This window comes from Mesoplodon densirostris, chromosome 2 (assembly GCF_025265405.1).
Source record: "Mesoplodon densirostris isolate mMesDen1 chromosome 2, mMesDen1 primary haplotype, whole genome shotgun sequence".
NCBI lineage: Eukaryota > Metazoa > Chordata > Mammalia > Artiodactyla > Ziphiidae > Mesoplodon > Mesoplodon densirostris.
In genome coordinates this window covers 85899236-85919654 of record NC_082662.1, presented here as the reverse complement: position 1 = coordinate 85919654, position 20419 = coordinate 85899236, and the positions used below count along the sequence as shown (strand labels likewise).

The 20419-nt window shown below is 43.5% G+C and overlaps 1 protein-coding gene across 4 annotated transcripts in view; it reads left to right on the top strand.

Moving 5' to 3' along the window:
* Positions 1–20419, top strand: part of ALG14 (ALG14 UDP-N-acetylglucosaminyltransferase subunit) — a 110753-nt gene that overhangs the window by 74693 nt on the left and 15641 nt on the right. Inside the window, exon 4 of one of the 4 annotated variants that reach the window (XM_060085525.1) lies at positions 6648–6875. The exons of the other annotated variants lie outside the window; for them this stretch is intronic. Within the exon in view, the coding sequence (XP_059941508.1) occupies positions 6648–6872 (225 nt within the window). The 3' untranslated portion in view covers positions 6873–6875. Of the gene's footprint in view, positions 1–6647; positions 6876–20419 lie in introns of those variants that run through there. 4 annotated transcript variants of the gene reach the window in all.

The following is a 20419-nucleotide window of genomic DNA, read 5'->3' as shown; positions in this document are numbered from 1 at the left end:
ATGAAGCAGACTAAATATTGCAGAATATCTGTATCGCTGGCACCTGTCCACTAAGTGCAAGTAGCACCCCTCAGTCACTGTAACAACCAGAAATGATCTTGTTAGTTCCCTAATATATTACCACCATTGAGAGCCAGACTATACAGTACACGAACTCTGAAAAGGCAAGACCCAGTTTTGTTCTCTTTTAACTTCCTTAGTACTTGGTACAAGAGGCTCTCAGTGTTTATTAAAGTAGAGAGTGTAGTAGAGAGGATGCCCAGATATCCCTCAAGTATCTGTAACTCAGCTTTTCTAAAACTAAACAAGGTATCATCTTCCTCTTCTCTAACCCCGCTCCTCAATCTGTCTTACTTCTTTTATTCTCAGTCTTTACAGTAGTCTTAAAAAGTTAGAAACTATGGATTCATCTCCCTCACTGTGCACATCCAGTGGGTCACAGGTCATCACTTCTGTGTCCAAACAACGGCATCCTCTGTTTCCCCTGCTCCAACCTTCCTTTATATCTTCATCCAGACTATTATAATATCCTTGTTTGCTGGCCTCCATCGTCACCCCCCTTCAAATATACCATGAACTCTGAACATTCCATCGACATGCCAAGCCCTCCATGTTTGGGTAGTGTAGCTCCCTATACCTAGAGTAACTGTTACCTTTTTCACCTTGAAAAACTCCTCCTCATACATCAAGACCCAGCTTAAATGTCTCCTCCTTGGGTCCCAGACCTGAGACGGAATTACTCACTCTGTGTCTCTGTTCATATCTTTGTTGTGTTATATTCTTGCCTTAACCTTTCTTTGTTCACGTGCCTGTGCTTTCTGCCAGACTGAGAGTTCCTTGAATAGAAGTTAATTGCTCAGGCTTTGGAGTCAGTGGCTAGAGTTTGAATCCTACATGACTTGGCGATCCTATGGTCTTGGACAAAGTCCTTAACCTCTGGAAGCCCCAGTTTTCTTATCTGTAAAATGGGGATAATATACTGCTTATAAAGTGTTTAGAACAAAGCTTGAAATGTTAATCATTTTCATTGGCTTTGTATCTGTCCAGCACCTCATAAGAAGCAGAACAGAGAAGGTACTTACCAGCTCTTTTGAATGAAGGAAGGATGGACTGCTGATATTGTCAGATTTGGAGATTTTATTGTTTAGTCGTGTTCAAACGGATGTTATATTTGGCACTTATAGCCAATTTTATCATGCATAAATTTATCCATGGAAAATATTCTTAAAAGAAAAAAGGGGATCTGTTTTCTGCTCTGACTTTTTATAGGTGCATTAAAAAGTATTCATTCTGAAACAGTAATGTAAAAACGCTTGGGCTTGTAAAGTCCATGCCCAGTGTGGAAAATTATGTGCCTAGAAACTCCTGTTTTCTGGATTTTGACTTGTCTTTTCCAAAACATGAAGTGTGGGGATTGTCACTTTTCTCTTATTCATCTGAACAGATGAAGATCAGCGAGCACCTCTGGCATTGTTGAGCCAAACTCTGTGACTGTCCTACACTTGTCTCATCTTCAGTACAAACTATATATTCTTATTCAGCTTATGACTCAGTTGTTTGCTTTAAAAACTTTTAAGTGCTGTGTGCAGTGTAAAACCAAATCCTAAATTTTAAAAACTTCCATAGCTAATACTCTGCTAAATGTTTTAAAGCCTGACATTTAATCTCCATGAACTGGAGCTCTCTGATTTCACTGTTTGCAGCTAGTAAATGTCACTCTAAACATTGTTGCTTTCACTCACACTTAAGCACTTTCATCTGCAGTGGGTGCAGTGTGTCAGAGAATTCTTTGTGTGCTGCTCTAGTGAGGGGAAAAAAAGACGAAGTCCGGCCTTTAAACAGACTGAAAAAAACTGCTTGGAAGGCAGCGATGACCCTGTTTTTTATATGGTGTTTGTGAACACACAATCCTGAGTTCTACCAGATTCTCTTAAAAAGCAACTATATTAGCTCAGTCAGAACAGGGTCCCCGCTGAGGTCATACGTGGTTGCCCGCCAAGCAGCTCCTCCCTCTTTTGTGACTGGAGGGGGATCGGTGGGGAAAAGGGGTAGAAGATGCGGTCATTCCTTTAATTTCACTTTTGCCTGCAGGAGGAATCTTGTCATCCTCTGGCTCCCCAAACTATTTTCAACCTGGGTGTTTTATTTCTTAGTTCCTGAAGGCTGCAGGCACACAGGACAGCCCTCACTTTTCATCATCTTGACATGAAATGGAAAATCAGTTTGTGGCTGTTTTCATAGCTAGTGATTTACTCTTGTTCTTTTATCTGCCTCCACTTTATGCTCTTTGTTTGGACATAGTTTTATTTCCTGTCTCTATGGCCTTTTGTTCTCCTGGGATTTTTCTGTTCATTCTTCCTTCTCCTGCCTCCTTCCCATCCTCCATTCCCCGAAATCCCTCTGGGCCTCATTCTCCCCTTGGTCCCCAGGCCCTTGCCCTGCCCCTTTTGTGCACATCCTGCTTCATGCTTGGCTGCCTGCCTTTCTCCTCCCTGGTCTGTTACATGCACTGCTGGTGCCACCTGCACTGCTTCCGTCATCCTCCACGTCCCTCTTCATGTACCTGAGGGCTCAGTCAGTACAGCGGACAACAGGCAGACAGGCTGAACTCGTCCCTAGCACTGCTGTAGACAAACAGATTATCAGCTAAGTTCTTAGGCAGACATGTGTTTTTAAGGTAGTTAATGCCTACACCAGCCTTTGTTTCCAGTTTCCTGGCAGCCATGCTGAAGCATGAATTGAAGCCTGGAAATAGAACACCCTACAAGAAGCACGGAAGTGGGAATTTTAGAAAACCGTGGGCTCTTCTCTCAGACATAGATTCAAGTCTCTGTGGTTTATTAGCTTTGTGGCCTTGGACAAATTCATTCATTCATTTAACAGATATTTATTGAGTGCCTTTTATGTGCCTGTATTTGGCTTTTAGGGAGCCAATTAATAGCCCTCTGTCTTCCCCTCTTATGTTCCCAACCAATTGAGAAATAAGACAGTAGAAATCAAAATATTAGCTTTATCAACTGATGAAAGCCAGATTGGAGGATGTGGCTAATATATGCAGCCACCATGGGCTTCCGTCTCTGCTAAATTAGGCCACGGGCCCGCCTCTCTACTTAGCACACAAGCCAGGTATAGAGGATAGATGTTGAAGACAGACAAGCTGAAAAGACGAGAGTGAAAAAGCCCAGGGGGCCTGGCTGAGCTGCGCATCCTCAGCTGTTCTCCTAACCTGGTCACTGATGGGTAGGCCACTCCTCCCCGCAGGGAAGGGCTGAGTGAGAAGACTGAGCAGAAACTTCACTCCTCCTTCCTGGGACCTGAAAACTCCCTTCCCTCCAGGGAAACAGGAAGGTTGAGTATTTGCCCTTAAAACACTAAGAGGTATACTTAACCATTGATTACCATAGGAGACAAAATAAATATTGCCAGTCTATTTCCTCACCTATAAAACATGAATAATCTTACCCATCTCTTATTGTGGCTGTGGAGACTAAAATGAAATGAGGTACTGTTCACAAAGAATATGAGTACCTGTTAGCTATCATTCTTTGACCAGGACCAGCCTAAAGTAGAATTAGTCATTCAGTGGCTTGATATGTCTTTGTTGCCCTCTATCTTCTCGTTTTGAACCCCAGTTTGGTCATTTTTCCCCTCCTCACTACTGCTTAAAAAAAAAAAAAAAGAAAAAGAAAAGTGAAAAGGAATACTGGTCCTAAAGCTTTTTTTTTTTTTTTGCGGTACGCGGGCCTCTCAATGTTGTGGCCTCTTTGCGGAGCGCAGGCTCCGGACGCGCAGGCTCAGCGGCCATGGCTCACGGGCCTAGCCACTTCGCGGCATGTGGGATCTTCCCAGACCGCGGCACGAACCCGTGTCCTTTGCATCGGCAGGCGGACTCTAAACCACTGCGCCACCAGGGAAGCCCCGGGAAGAACTTTTAATTCAGGGTATTTGGACTTTATTTTGAGGGCAGCAGGAAGCCACTGATGATAAATGCTAACGGGGTCAGACTTGTATTTTAGGAGAAAGCCATGTAGCAGAACTACAAGAGTGAAACGGAGGAGAGGGCGGGGCATGCAAAGCAGGGAGGAGATGAACCAGGTGAGAGGGGAGTTGGCCCACACCAAATAGTGGAGATCAACAGCAGCGCCCAGATTTAAGAGGCTTTAGGGTTTGTGAATTATATCTCAATAAAACTATTATTTAAAATGAAAAAAATGAAAAAAAAAGAGGCTTTAGGAGTAGAATTGGCAGGGTTTGGGTGAGAAGGGGGAAAGAGAGAAATGTATCTGGTAAGAGGGCTGTTTTCTAAAGTTAAAATAATAAGAATTCAAATGGCAGTGCTGCCAGAGGCCCTTCCCCAGCAGGATTAGAGGGTTAACATGGGGAATCCAGCCTGAGAGAGTCAGAGCCAAAAGAGAGATTAACTTGGCCAGTAAGAGGGGCTGGACCAGTCCCCCAGGAGAGAGCAGAGGAGGAGCCCTCTGGCAGGTTAAAGCTGCAGGGTATGGCATAACAGATTTGCCTTCCACTAACGGGAAAGAGAGAGGAGGAAAAAGGAAGGCAGAAAAAGAAATAAGCCAATGTGTTGGGGGCTTTGGGGGTCCACTGTCAAGAATGCCATGATGTTACAGATTCTCCTGCCTCGTGCGTAATTATGTCAACCATTCACATAATAAGGCACATGAAGCCTTATTTCAGTTTTTCCAAAAAACAGGTCTCACAAAAGTACTTAGGTGGATACTAAGCTAGATGTTTTTTGTATTGTGAACTATATTTTTCTTTGGGTTTTTTTCATTTCATTCTTTTATTGCGTGGGATGGAGAGAATTCAATCCCTGGGACAGGCTCTCTCCTTGTAGTCTGTGTTTATAGGATGTTATAGAACTTTTCAGTTTTAAAACAAAGATCTGAAAACAGTAAACAAGAAAAGATCGGTGAATACTTTTGCAAGGTGGAAGGGGAAGGAAAGGAGAACGACTTTATGGCTTTAGAACAGTCCATGATGTTCTTCTCTCACCCTTTTATATCCATAGATTGTATTAATTGGACATAGCACTCTGTGCCCCTCATAACAGGGCAGTATTGGGCATATCCACGGTGAACATATATTTTAGTTTTGTAAGTGATTACATAAAACAATGGAAAACTATTTTCTCTATCTGTTTAAAGGACTAAAGCTTTTCCCGCCATTTCCTAGTTTTTAAAGACTCAGTATTGGAGCGGGGAATTTTAACTAATGACATACTATAAAAGGGTTTTGTTCAATATTTGTAGAGGCAATGTTTAAAACCATTGTTTCTTCTGAGGTATTTTGTTATGTTAAACTGACCAAAACTAGAGAGACCCAGCAGTGAATCAACAATTTCTGCCAGCTCCCCTAAGACTTTTGTTGTGCACCGGTTTTGTGCAAAGTGCTTGACAGGGGCTGAATGCAGTGCCACATTTCTAGATTGTGGGCTCCCTGATGGCTTACTCAGCTTCCCAGGCCCAAGTGCTGAGAAAAATGCCAAGCATCATTATAATACCTGTTGACCGTAAACAGATAGACTGCCAGTTACTTCTCCAGCAAAAATGAGTTTACTTGGGATCAGCAAAGAATTGCAATCTGAAGGTCTGTAACCATGGTCAACTATGCGCAGATCCCTGCTGCCAGGCCACAAGGAGAGGGGAACTCTGTTAAAGAGGGGAAAAGGAAGCTGGAAGGGTGATAGTAAACAGAGTCCATCGGAGGAGTTCGAAGAATAGTGGCTTTTCATTGGCTGAGTTGTGAGCTTATTTATTTATTTATTTATTTATTTATTTATTTATTTATTGCATTGCACGGGCTTCTCATTGCAGAGCCTTGTCTTTGTTGCGGAGTATGGGCTCTAGGCGTGCGGGCTTCGGTAGTTGTGGCTCATGGGCTCTAGAGCACAGGCTCAGTAGTTGTGGCGCACGGGTTTAGTTGCTCCACAGCATGTGGGATCTTCCCGGACCAGGCTCGAACCTGTGTCTCCTGCACCGGCAGGCCAGATTCCCAACCACTGCGCCACCAGGGAAGTCCCGGGACATAACTATTGAATTCATGAATAAATTTCCTAATAGGGTCATACAGATGAGACCACCCAGAATGATGGGTTAGTGGTGGTTATTAGAATTACAACATGGATTTTAAACATACTTGATTATAATTAACATCAAATTTAAAGTTAGCGTCTATAACATGTGTGAGTGCCTGGCTCCAGTTCCCCTCCAGAATTCCCATTGCCAACATTTCCCCGGACCAGAGGGAGCCTAGTCTTGTTTCCGCACCCAGCTCTCTGTTTCAAAGACTCAAACCGCAGTGGGCTGGGCGGGGGAGGCTGAATGGGGTTAGACAGCCAGTGGGGGTAGGAGTCATGAGCAACAATGAACGAGTGGCATTAAGGGCTGCACGGCGCTTACTCTCCGTGGAAACGCTCTGTCACAGTCAGGAAGTGTGATTTAATCCTGGTGAAGATAATTCCATTTTATACCCTGAATGGACTGTCCCTCTAACAGAATTTTATTTTCAGTCTTGCCCTGGGAAGCCCTACCAGTAATAATTCGGTGTACATTATTTGCCCTGTTAGCTGAACTGTACAAAATAGGGGGTTGATTCATCTGCCATCCCACCTCCTTTTCCCTTAAAAGGCTCTTAAAAGAGGACCTGAGAACCTGCTGCCCCAACAGAAGATGCTTGGACTGTGGCCCAGCAGTGCCCTCGGCAGGATTTGTGGGAGGAGAGAAGACTGCAGTTCAGTCAAAAGAGCCACTGTTGATCTTGAAAGAACATCAGCCATAGAGATGACACAAGGATTCTGTTCCCCCTTCAACTCTAAGACCCCCCTTTTGGTCTTTGTCGTGAAGCAGCCTTAGGCAGAGAGACTTCAACTCTAAGACCCCGCTTTTGGTCTTTGTCGTGAAGCAGCCTTAGGCAGAGAGACTAAGAAAAATAATAGCAGCAAATATGCATAAGGGACTTGCTGAGTTCTAAGTGCTTGTCAAACTCTGTTTCACTTAATCCTCACTATAATGCTATGTGGAAAGCACTACTTGAATCCTCATTTTACAGATGAGGGAACTGAGGCACAGAGAGGTGAAATAACTAGCCCAAGTTCACACAGGTAGGAAGCAGTGGAGCCAGGATTCACTCTCTGGTAGTCTGGCTCCAGGGTCCATCCTCTCATCACTGCCCTTTCCCTGGACTGTCAATGACTCAGATACCCCATCTTGTTTACCATAAGACAGAAGCTTGTTTCAAGAAATGGGGGGTGGGGGGGTGGGGCTCCACATTTGAATTAGAAAACCTGCAGGTTTGGTATTCTCTCCATAGTGGTTAAGAATCTCTTCTTAACAAAATTTGGCTTTTGGTCAAGCAAGATGTTTCCCAGATCACCTGCTGGATTAAAACCTGTTGCCCTGCCCTTAAGATGAGTCTGGTAGAGGACTCACTCCGGTGCTACTGACAGACTGAGCCCCACCACTGAGGCCCTGCTTGTCCAGCCCTCCCCTCCCCAAAGACCCAGACTGTGACGCAGAGAAGCGTGAGCAAACCATTCTCCATGTCTGCAGAGATGCTCCTTCAGCACCAGTGGGATGGGGCGCCTTGACAGCTAGGGTGACTTTGAGTGGCAGAGGATATGCTGCCTTGCCACCTCCCTACCAATGTCCCTTTCTGCCCTCAGGTGCCTTCCTTCCCTGTAACCTGTCCTTATTCTCGCCATGTTGTCAACTAATCATTTTTAAAGAATTAACAGATAATTAAGGAGCTAACTTCTAGTCTTTAAGATAGGACACCTCCAGGGATGCTGGCTTTCTAAGAGGTGGTCCCTAAATCTAGACAACAGAGGGAAGGAGGGGCGTCGTGGCGGAGCTCCTCAATTCCTGGCAGTTCTCACTGCTGTTAGGAACCTCAGACTCACTGAAAAGCTCTTCCAGATGAGTTCAGCTGGGCTGCTTGTCCCCAAAGTGGTTTTGAGCAGGATGAGAGAGAGAATGGCCTTTGATGGCTTACCAGTCCCCACGTTTCCTCCGCCACTGCTTTCTCCCTCAGCACACACAGACCCCTTTGCAGGAATGTAGACAAGGTGCCACTTATGAAGAGGGCCAGCCCCCTTCTTGTAGTGGTGGGCAGAGGTTTCCAAGTGCTAATTTGTACTGAAACACCTGGCAGTTTGTTTAAAATGAATATTCCTGGGCCCCAGACCCAGAGATTCTGATTTGGAGAGAATCTGTGTTTTTATTTATTTGTTTGTTTGTTTGTTTTTAATTGAAGTATAGTTGATTCACAGTGTTGTGCCCATCTCTGCTCTACAACAAAGTGACTTAGTTTTACACATATATACCTTCCTTTTTAAAATATTCTTTTCCATCATGGTTTATCCCAGGAGATTGGATATAGTTCCCTATGCTATACAGTAGGACCTTGTTGTTTATCCATTCTAAATGTAATAGTTTGCAACTACCAATCCCAGATTCCCAGTCCATCCCCCTCCCTCCCCCAAGAATCTGCATTTTTGACAAGTATCCCTGGGTGAATGGGATGTGAAGGCCTGCAAAATACTAACATGGAGTCACTTCTCTACCTGCTGGTTTCAAGGAGTCCTCTCTGAATAGAACTGGGACAAACCTACCACTTCTCTCAGTTCCTATCAATGCTCCTATCTTCTAAGAGTATAATAAGAGAGAGTCGTTAGTACAGCCAAACACACCTAGCAAAACTCAGCTAAGCTTGAAGGCAATAAAAACCTCCGAGAGACCCCCTGATTTTGACAGGCAGTGTCATTCTACTTCTGCAAGTTACCAATGGAGTCAGGCGCACCAATGCTAAGATCTTGATAAATGCGTGGTGGACGATGAAAGGGAAACACCTTTTGAATGCCTGAATGCACAGAGTGAAGCACATGTTCTATGGAGAACCCTGCCCGTTCATTCTAGGTGTGGAATCCAAGCTCGGCTCCAGAATACCATGTTCTTTAACCACAACGAGGTACAGCTCCTTAAGGCATCTCACTCTGTTGAATTCTGTCTTCTTGCCTCCATTTCGTTGTCTGTCTTTGAGCATCTATGTCTACCTCTCTTTTCTACACACACAACCAGAAACTCACAAACAAGTGTTTTTATGTATCCTTTTGATTTAGAATTAAGGAATTAGATACTCCTCTATAAAAAATTTGTAAGCCTTTTTTAATACTGCAAACATAATCTGTACATAAAGAAATTATCTAAGGAAAACTGCTGACTAGTTTTCAGTTCAGGAAGATAACAATTTTATTCATAGGTAGATGTAAAAAAAAAAATTAGGGAAGGATCACGAATAAAATATCACTTATCTGCCTAAGAGAGGGCCTTGACAGAAGTCAGGAGTTACATAATTGCTTTGAATTCGAGCCAGTTCTTCCTGTTTAGAAAGGATACTCCCTTTTCTTTTGAAAATGTTAACCATTTGCCTCCATTTTATCTGCTGAAAAGAATCCATCTTAGTCCAATGTCAACCTATAGTCTGCCACTAATTTCTTTATTAAAGCTATAAAATATTAATAACAATTGCCAGAATTTTGCCTTCAGTTAAACTCCCTGTGTCACATCTGCCCTGGAGCCTACCTTGCCTTCAGCCCACTTCCAACTAATGCTTGTCCTGACTGGCAGGTGCAGGACCAGGATGGGGGACAGGAGAGGCCCAGGCTTGTTTTCTAAACCTAGTTTGAGTCTCAGCTGTGTGATCTTTCATACGTCACTTAATTGCTCTGGTCTTGAGTCTCCTTGTCTAAAAAATGAGGATAAAGACATTCACCTCAAAGGACTGTTGTAAGGTTTAAGAAGGCTAATTACGCAGAATGCCACACTTACGCTCTGGGCCTGGCAAGTAGTATGTGCCCTGTGAATGTCAAGGTCTCTCCCTTCCTTCTCAAGCTAAAGGGCAAGGACTGAACTAAGTGACTCCTGAGACTGCATCTAGTGTTAGCAATCAGGGCTTCTGCGAGAGCTGCAGAATGTACGGTGTGGGGAAAACAAAAGGAAAAAATACTGGATTACTAGGATTCAAAGACCTCCGTGAAAACATTTCAGAGTGTTGAAAATACAGTGAAAACACAAAAAGACCAAGAAGTCAGGAAGTCGTCACCTTGACCATTTGGCCCAGAGAACAGGAAAACTAAAAGATTCAGTTTCCTCAACTGAAAGTAGAATCAGCCAGGAAGGTTAGGAAAACAATGTTTGGCTGGCCTGTCGTTGATCTTTAACGATGATGCAAAGTAGGTACAGCTTAACCATTCAGAGAAAAAAATTTTTTTTAAGTTTTAATTTTGTCTATATATCTTTTATGATGGATCATCAGGGTAAGGAAATAAAATGTCACCCCAGTGTGGGCACTGACAACCTCTGAGCTCTTTTGCCTACTCTGCACTTACAGTTGGAGGAGCCATAAACATACATGGAGTGGCCAAACTGTGTGGAGCCCTCCCTGAGTCTTGTAGGATCTTGCTAACATGCATTCAGACTACAGGTGGGCACCCCAGAGTTGGTGGAGGGGACACTGGAGTCTGCTGTCTGTGTGTCTCCCACCTACGTAACTTCCACCCCTGTAACTCAGCCCAAACCCAACAAATCAGGATGGTCGCAGAAGGTTGGGAAGTCTAGTTTCCCCATACAAGGGCAAAATAGCCGACCCTTGTTTTGAAATGAACAAGATCAGGCTTACCAGGTCATCAGGCTTGTTTACCGTGTTATGGCCACGGACTTTCATGGCCATCTGGCTGAGAAGGACACTACAGTGGCTCCCCAGATCCAGAGCAGGGGAGCACAAGAATCCTTCAGTCATTCACCATGTGTGGAAAAAGAGAAAACACCGCTCCGGGTAATCAGGCTCCTTCCGTCATTTTTTTACCTAAGCGTCACGTGGAGTGGATCAGGCAGAGCAAAAAATATGACTTGAAGATAAAGAGGCTAAAATGGATGGTTGGGTTAGTCTTATAAGGTACCCTCTGAAGGGTAGGATAGATCATGCCGGGTCAGTGCCACATCTGTGACAGAGTGAGGGACAAGCCTTCTGCCACATAGTACTCTTAAGAATTTGAAAAATGCCACAAGCATTCTACTTGACTTTTGGATGAATTATAATAATAGCTGGGACTTCCTGGTGGCGCAGTGGTTAAGAATCCGCCTGCCAATGCAGGGGACACGGGTTTGAGCCCTGGTCTGGGAAGATCCCACATGCTGCGGAGCAGCTAGGCCTGCGAGCCACAACTACTGAGCCCACGTGCTAAAACTACTGAAACCCGCATGCCTAGAGCCTGTGCCCTAGCAACAAGAAGAGCCACCACAATGAGAAGCCCACACACCGCAACGAAGACCCAACGCAGCTAAAAATAAAGAAATAAATAATTTAAAATACATATATACATAATAATAATAGCTACCATTTATTGAATTTTTACCATGGGCCAAGCACTATGTTAAATGCTTTACATGTGTTATCTTATTTGATCTCCACAGCAATACTAAAAAGTAGATATACTGTCTTCCTTGTATTTATATTTGTTTCTGGTTGGATTACCATTCCCCACCCCTGACATTCTCTACCTTGCCGTTGCTAATTACCAAGAAGGAGAATACATTAGAACTTACTGCCCACCTCCCCTGAAGGACCATCAGGACCAGTCTCATCTTGCCCTTATATCTATGTCTCTGTTTACCTTATTCAACACAAGAAGTTCAAGCCCCTGAGAGAGAGTGTTACCTGGACCTAACAGCTCTGTTAAATTATAATCTGTCTCAAGCCCACACTCCTCCCCAACCTCCTAAACCCTTTTTGCTGGCCCAGACTTATGGTCGGTTCACAAAATCTACATCATCATCTCTCCTCCATCTTGCTCTAGTTGCTGTCTGATTTACCCAGAATACCATACCACTTCATCAGTTACTGGCTTGCTTACAGGTCACCTCCTCCCAGATCTTCTTTGACCTCCATATCTCCCTGTTCCCTTATCCTGCTTTATATTATATAAACGTATACCTATTATTTTTTGTCTTCCCACTGGAATGTAAACTTTGTGAGGGCAGGGACCTTTGTTCACTAGTAGATGCCTTATACCCAGAAAGTACCTGGCATATTATCTTTGCTCAGTACCTATTTCTGGAACAAATGAATCCATGAATGAGAAAACTGAGACATAGAACAGACTGCTCACATTGCTGTTAAGCAGACAGCCCAGATCTGTGTGACTGTAAAGCCCTGGCCCATAAGCAGCATGTTGCTCGGCTCCTTGATGGATTATGTGAATGCAGCAGGAGCAAGAATATTCTGGCTGACTGGGAGTAATCAGTGTTGGGGTGTTGGTATAAGGAACTTACCAATTGGGCAAGATCCTACAGGGCCAAAGTTTACTGTTCTTTATTTCATTACATTATATGATTATGTGATTTAAAAGAAAAATATATATTTGGTTATTCAGATGACCAAAATATATTTTTTGTATATATTTGGTCTTCATCCACAGTTCCTGACTCACAGCTCCTAAAACCCTTGGAATTTCCTAAGTGATGAGAGCAATAAAGGTGCCTGTTAAGTTAATGAGGTGACTTTTGGAAAGGACCCAAGAATGGGGACTGGTTGCCAGTGGAGCCAACTGTGTCATTAAAGGGTTGGAACTTCAGTCCCACCCCCAGCCTCTACCTCCGGGGAGGGGAGAGGGCCTGGAGGTTGAATCAGTCACCAATGGCCAATAGTTTAATCAATCATGACTTTGTAATGAAGCCACCATAAAAACCCAAGAGGACAGTGTTGGGAGAGCTTCCAGGTTGGTGAACATGTGGAGACTTAGGGAGAATGGCACACTCTGAGAGGGCATGGAAACTTCACCTCCTTGCCCCATACCTTACCCTATGTATCTCTTTATCTGGCTGTTGGTTTGTATTTTTTAATATCCTTGGTAATAAATCAGTAAGCTAGTGAGTAAATGGGCTTTCCTGAGTTCTGTGAGCCATTCTAGCATATTAATTGATCTCAAGGAGTGGGTCGTGGGAACCTCTGACTTATAGCCAGAAGTACAGGTAGCAGCCAGGGCTTGTGACAGGCATCTGAAGGGGGAGGGCAGTCTTTGGGACTGAGCCATTAACCTGTGGAATCTGATTCTATATCCAGGTAGGTAGGGTCAGAATTGAGTTAAATTGTAGGACAACCAGCTGGTGTCCAGAGCATTGTTTGTTGTGAGGCAGCCTACGCATGCGTACGCGTACACACATTAGAATTGGGTCCAGTTGTTATCAAATGAAATGCAAGTAACTGATATTCGAGGAGCCAGCAATAAATTCAGCGTCTTTACAACATAAGCCTAGATAAAAACAATTTATAACTTTACTTACCTTTTTGATATGATTTAAAAGAAGATGAAAGCTATGCCTGGGTAAAGAGAAGTAGGGAAGGGGCTAGGTGGATTGTGACATGTTCAAGCAGTGAAGCAACTGATGCCTATGTAGCAACATGGAAGGAAGGAGTGGTATACTTGGAAAAGTAGACCTCAAAATGCTATACACACAGTGATGACAACTCTGAAAATTCTGTGTGTTAGCAATAGGATTGTAAGAGACCTTGAAGTTCATAAATAGTTGGTGATTCAAGTGTTTAGGGCTTTATTTGGTTATTTCATGTTGGTCTTGATATTTAGATGTTCCTGTTTAACTGTTACTACTGAGATGATTAAATACACATAAAAAAGAAGAAATACAGTGTACCATAACGTGAGCCAAGCAAACACGTCATCCCATCTGCTCTGCGTCCTGTTCCTTCCTGCTGTCCACCTCCACTGAGCGCTGACATTCAGTGCTGCCTTTCCTCAGGCTACACCCCCAGCCTTCCGGTCCTCTGACGATATCCTCTACATGTTATAGACCACCTGCCCTCCAACTGCATTTTCTTCCTCACTCTCTTGATTACTCACAGATGCTTCTCTATCCAGTTTTCTATGGCTTTTATCCCACTGCTCTTGCCCTCCTCCTCTCTTGGATGAGGACTTTTGAGTATCCTTTCCCTACGCCAAAACACTCACCCTGGGTGCTTTCTGCTGCTTGGTCCTCATCCTTGTTTCACTCTGCCTCTTCCTGTGCTCACCGTGCAGCGCTCTGAGCCCTGCTTGAGGAAATCCTGCGACTGTTCTGACGTGACCTGTTCCTTCTCTAACTCTGCATCTGCTGCTCTCAAAGCCTTTGTTTTTTTCCATACCAGTCAGGTTCTTGGTAACGAACCATAAAAATCCACTCTGGCTGACTGAAACAGAAAAAGAATTTAGGGAAAGATTATTGAGAGCTCTCGGAGTTACTGGGCAAGCTAATGAAATAGGATTAGTAAACATGGAGGGACAAGGTGGGAGCTGAACAGCTAGAACCACAGCACAAATTCCATGGCCTCAGAGCTGCTTTGGGGGAACACTGCTGCCACCACTGATGGATAGTGAACAGTGTAGCTGGCCCTGCTGGTCCTGGATGCCAGACTCTGCCAGTGTCACCTTTGCCACCAGAACAGACTCTCCTCTGGCCTTGCTTCTCTGCACCACCAGCTCCTGATCAGACCTAGGCAGAAACATCTGGCCAAGTCACGGCCCATCCACTAGCTGCAGAGGGAACACAGAAAGGAATATCTCACTTGTGAGATGGGCTCTGCCTGCTGTCACAACTCATACAGTGGGAAATCACTCAGTTTCCAGACAGGAACAAAAAAAAACCAAAACAAAAGGCCACATGGCCCATCCCCAATTCAGGACAGTTGTTTTATTAAACTTTCTACAACTTCCTTAAGTCCTTGAAGCTGTTTCTTCTAACTTCTCACTCAGCAAGAACTCTGGAACATAGTTCAATGCAAAATTAAAACCTTAGGGGTCACAGATTTATATACAAAAATGTTCATAACAGCATGATTTAGAATAGCAAAAAAAGGAGTCAGCCGGAATTTCCAACAATAAAGGAATAGTTAGATGAATTATGAGAGATCTATAGGATTAAATATATGCAGTCATTAAAAATCATGAATTTAAAAAATTTTTCACAACACACAAAAATATAACTAAACAAAACTTCAAAAAAAAACCTTTACAGTGTTTATATATAAGCTCTCAGATTATATAGGTGCATACATGAACATATTTTATAGTGAAATATAAATGTGTATATGAAGATAATACACCAAAATGTTAACAGATTGATGAAATTAGAAGGATTATTATCTTCTTTTTGCTTTTCCGCACTTTTCACATTGAGCTGGAAAGTTATAAATATTGAAAGAAAAATCTGTTGAGGGCAAACTTCCTGTGCCACCGTTTTTATCCTTTGTCATGTTCTCAGAAGGTACAATTTTTCCCAAACCAATCTCAAACTAAATACTCTGAATTCTTACTCTTTTCTCCTGGTGTCAAAAGAGCTCACTTTTTTTCTATATAATCAGTTCCTCCCTCACCACCAGTTCGTTCCCTCAGTCTTTATGTTCGCGTATAGATCATTCGTTCCATTCTGTAAGCCTTTCCCTAGCCCTGCTTAGCTCACCCAGCTCCTATCTGAGCTTTCCCTCCCTCATGCTCATCTTCCCCTCCCCGTATTTTAGCTCAGTGATTCACGGAAATAGGCATCTCTGGGGTTTCCATTACCCTTCTCTTACCCAAGTCTGAAGATTCTGTCTCTGTCGGATAAGGCAAGTGACTTTATGGTTTTCTTATTTTCTAAAATAAGAAGGATGCATTTTGGGGCTTCCCTGGTGGTGCAGTGGTCAAGAATCCGCCTGCCAAAGCAGGGAACATAGGTTCGAGCCCTGGTCCAGGAAGATCCCACATGCTGCAGAGCAGCTAAGCCCGTGCGCCACAACTACTGAGCCTGAGCTCTAGAGCCCACAAGCCACAAATACTGAGCCCGCGTACCACAATGACTGAAGCCCGCACGCCTAGAGCCTGTGCTCTGCAACAAGAGAAGCTACCACAGTGAGAAGCCCGTGCACTGCAACAAAGCATAGCCCCTGCTCGCCGCAACTAGAGAAAGCCCACACGCAGCAACGAAGACCCAACACAGCCAAAATAAATAAATAAATAAAATTTTTAAAAGAACGGGGGACCTTGAAAATAGCGGAGGAATAAGACAAGATCACCTTCCTCCCCATAAATACATCAAAAATACATCTAAATGTGGAACAAATCCTACAGAACACCTAGTGAATGCTGGCAGAAGACCTCAGACTTCCCAAAAGGCAAGAAAATCCCCATGTACCTGGGTATGGCAAAAGAAAAAATAGAGACAAAAGAATAGGGACGGGACCTGCACCTCTGGGAGGGAGCTATGAAGGAGGAAAAGTTTCCACACACTAGGAAGCCCCTTCACTGGTGGAGACGGGGAGTGGGTGGGTGGGGAAAGCTTTGGAGCCATGGAGGAGAGTGCATCAACAGGGGTGCAGAGGGCAAAATGGAGAGATTCCCGCACAGAGGATCGGTGCCGATCAGCACTTACCAGCCCGAGAGGCTTGTCTGCTCGCCTGCCGGGACGGCTGGGGGCTGGGAACTGAGGCTCGGGCTTCGGAGGTCGGATCCCAGGGAGGGGACTGGGATTGGCTGCATGAACACAGCCTGAAGGGGGCTAGTGCACCACAGCTAGCCAGGAGGGAGTCCGGGAAAAAGTCTGGACCTGCCTAAGAGTCAAGAGACCATTGCTTCAGGGTGCGTGAGGAGAGGGGATTCAGAGCACCGCCTAAACAAGCTCTAAAGGTGGGCGTGAGCCACGGCTCTCAGCACGGACACCAGAGATAGATGGGCATGAGATGCTAAGGCTGCTGCTGCAGCCACCAAGAATCCTGTGTGCAAGCACAGGTCACTATCCACAACCCCCTGCCCCCCACCCCTTCCAGGAGCCTGTGCAGCCTGACACTGCCAGGGTCCCGTGATTCAGGGACTACTTCCCTGGGAGGACACACAGCACGCCTCAGGCTGTTGCAACGTCATGCTGACCTCTGCCGCCGCAGGCTTGCCCCGCATTCCAATTATAACTACCATACCCCTCCCTTCCCCCGGCGTGAGTGAGCCAGAGCCCCCTAATCAGCCGCTCCTTTAACCCCGTCCTGTTTGTATGGGAACAGATGTCTGAGGGCAACCTACATGCAGAGGTGGGGCCAAAACCAAAGCTGAACCCCAGGAGCTGTGCGAACAAAGAAGAGAAAGGGGAATCTGTCTGTGCAGCCTCAGGAGCAGTGGATTAAATCCCCACAATCAACTTGAGGTACCCTGCATCTGTGGAATACCTGAATAGACAACAAAGCAACGCAAAATTGAGGCGGTGGACTTTGGGAGCAACTGTAGACTTGGAGTTTGCTGTCTGCAACTGACTTATTTCTGACTTTTATGTTTATCTTAGTATAGTTTTTAGTTCTTGTTATCATTGGTCGACTTGTTTATGGGTTTGGTTTCTCTCTTCCTTTTTTTAAAATGTTTTTTACCTTTTTTATTTTAATAATTTTTTAATCTTTTTATTTTAATTATTTTATTTAAAAAATTTTTTTCTTTCTTTTCTTCTCCCTTTTCTTCTGAGCCGTGTGGCTAAGTGGGTCTTGGTGCTCCATCCTGTTGTCAGGCCTGAGCCTCTGAGGTGGGAGAGCTGAGTTCAGGACATTGGGCCACCAGAGACTTCCCGGCCCCATGTAATATCAATCGGTGAGAGCTCTCCTAGAGATCCCTCTCTCAACGCTCAGACCCAGCTGCACTCAACGACCAGCAAGCTCCAGTACTGGACACCCCATGCCAAACAACTAGCAAGACAGGAATACAACCCCACCCATTAGCAGAGAGGCTGCCTGAAATCATACTAAGTTCACAGACACCCCAAAACACACCACCGGACACAGCCCTGCCCACCAGAAAGACAAGATCTAGCCCCACCCAACAGAACACAGACACCAGTCCCCTCCACCTGGAAGCCTACACAAGCCACTGAACCAACCTTATCCACTTGGGGAAGATACCAAAAACAATGGTAACTACAGACCTGCAGCCTGTGAAAAGGAGACCCCAAACACAGTAAGTTAGGCAAAATGGGAAGACAGACAAATATGTAGCAGATGAAGGAGCAAGGTAAAAACCCACCAGACCAAACAAATGAAGAGGAAGTAGACAGTCTATCTGAAAAAGAATTCAGAGTAATGATAGTAAAGGTATCCAAAATCTTGGAAACAGAATGGAGAAAATACAAGAAACGTTTAACAAGGACCTAGAAGAACTAAAGAGTAAACAAACAATGATGAGCAACACAATAAATGAAATTTAAAAATTCTCTAGAAGGAATCAATAGCAGAATAACGGATAAGTGACCTGGAAGAGAAAATAGTGTAAATAACTACTGCAGAGCAGAATAAAAGAAAAAGGAATGAAAAGAATTGAGGACAGTCTCAGAGACCTCTGAGACAACATTAAACACACCAACATTCACATTATAGGGGTCCCAGAAGGAGAAGAGAGAGAGAAAGGACCTGAGAAAATATATGAAGAGATTATAGTTGAAAACTTCCCTAACATAGGAAAGGAAATAGCCACCCAAGTCCAGGAAGCACAGAGAGTACCATACAGGATACACCCAAGGAGAAACACACCGAGACACATAGTAATCAAATTGGCAAAAATTAAAGACAAGGAAAAATTATTAAAACAGCAAGAGAAAAGTGACAAATAACATACAAGGGAACTCCCATAAGGATAACAGCTGATTCCTCAGCAGAAACTCTACAAGCCAGAAGGGAGTGGCATGACATATTTAAAGTGATGAAAGGGAAGAACCTACAGCCAAGATTACTCTACCCAGCAAGGATCTCATTCAGATTCGATGGAGAAATCAAAAACTTTACAAACAAGCAAAAGCTAAGAGAATTCAGCACCACCAAACCAGCTCTACAACAAAGGCTGAAGGAACTTCTCTAAGTGGGAAACACAAGAGAAGAAAAGGACCTACAAAAACAAACCCAAACAATTAAGAAAATGATAATAGGAACATACATATTGATAATTACCTTAAACGTGAATGGATTAAATGCTCCAACCAAAAGACACAGGCTCACTGAAAGGATACAAAAACAAGACCCAAATATATGCTGTCCACAAGAGACCTACTTCAGACCTAGGGACACATACAGACTGAAAGTGAGGGGATGGAAAAGGATATTCCATGCAAATGGAAATCAAAAGAAAGCTGGAGTAGCAATACTCATATCAGATAAAATAGACTTTAAAATAAAGAATGTTACAAGAGACAAGGACACTACATAATGATCAAGGGATCAATCCAAGAAGAAGATATAACAATTGTAAATATTTATGCACCCAACATAGGAGCACCTCAATACATAAGGCAAATGCTAACAGCCATAAAAGGGGAAATCAACAGTAACACAATCATAGTAGGGGACTTTAACACCCCACTTTCACCAATGGACAGATCATCCAAAATGAAAATAAATAAGTAACACAAGCTTTAAATGACACATTAAACAAGATATACTTAATTGATATTTATAGGACATTCTATCCGAAAACAACCTAATACACTTTCTTCTCAAGTGCTCATGAAACATTCTCCAGGATAGATCACAATCAAGCCTTGGTAAATTTAAGAAAATTTAAATCGTATCAAGTATCTTTTCCAACCACAATGCTATGAGACTAGATATCAATTACAGGGGAAAAAAAAACTGTAAAAAATACAAACACATGGAGGGTAGACAATACGCTACTAAATAACCAAGAGATTACTGAAGAAATCAAAGAGGAAATTTAAAAAAAAACTAGAAACAAATGACAATGAAAACACAATGACCCAAAACCTATGGGATGCAGCAAAAGTGGTTTTAAGAGGCAAGTTTATAGCAGTAGAGTCCTACCTCAAGAAACAGGAAAAATCTCAAACAACCTAACCTTACACCTAAAGAAGTTAGAGAAAGAAGAACAAAATAATGCCACAGTTAGCAGAAGGACAGAAATCGTAAAGATCAGATCAGAAATAAAAAGAAATGAAGGAAACAATAGCAAAGATCAATAAAACTAAAAGCTGGTTCTTTGAGAAGATAAACAAAATTGATAAACCACTCGCCAGACTCATCAAGAAAAAAGAGAGAAGACTCAAATCAACAGAACTAGAAATGAAAAAGAAGTAACAACTGACCCTGTAGAAATACAACGAATCATGAGGGAGTACTACAAGCCACTATATGCCAATAAAATGGACAACCTGGAAGAAATGGACAAATCCTTAGAAAAGCACAACTTTCAAAGCCTGAACCAGAGAGAAATAGAAAATATAAAGAGACCAATCACAAGCACTGAAATTGAAACTGTGATTAAAAATCTTCCAACAAACAAAAGTCCAGGACCAGATGGCTTCACAGGTTAATTCAGTGAAACATTTAGAGAAGAGCTAAC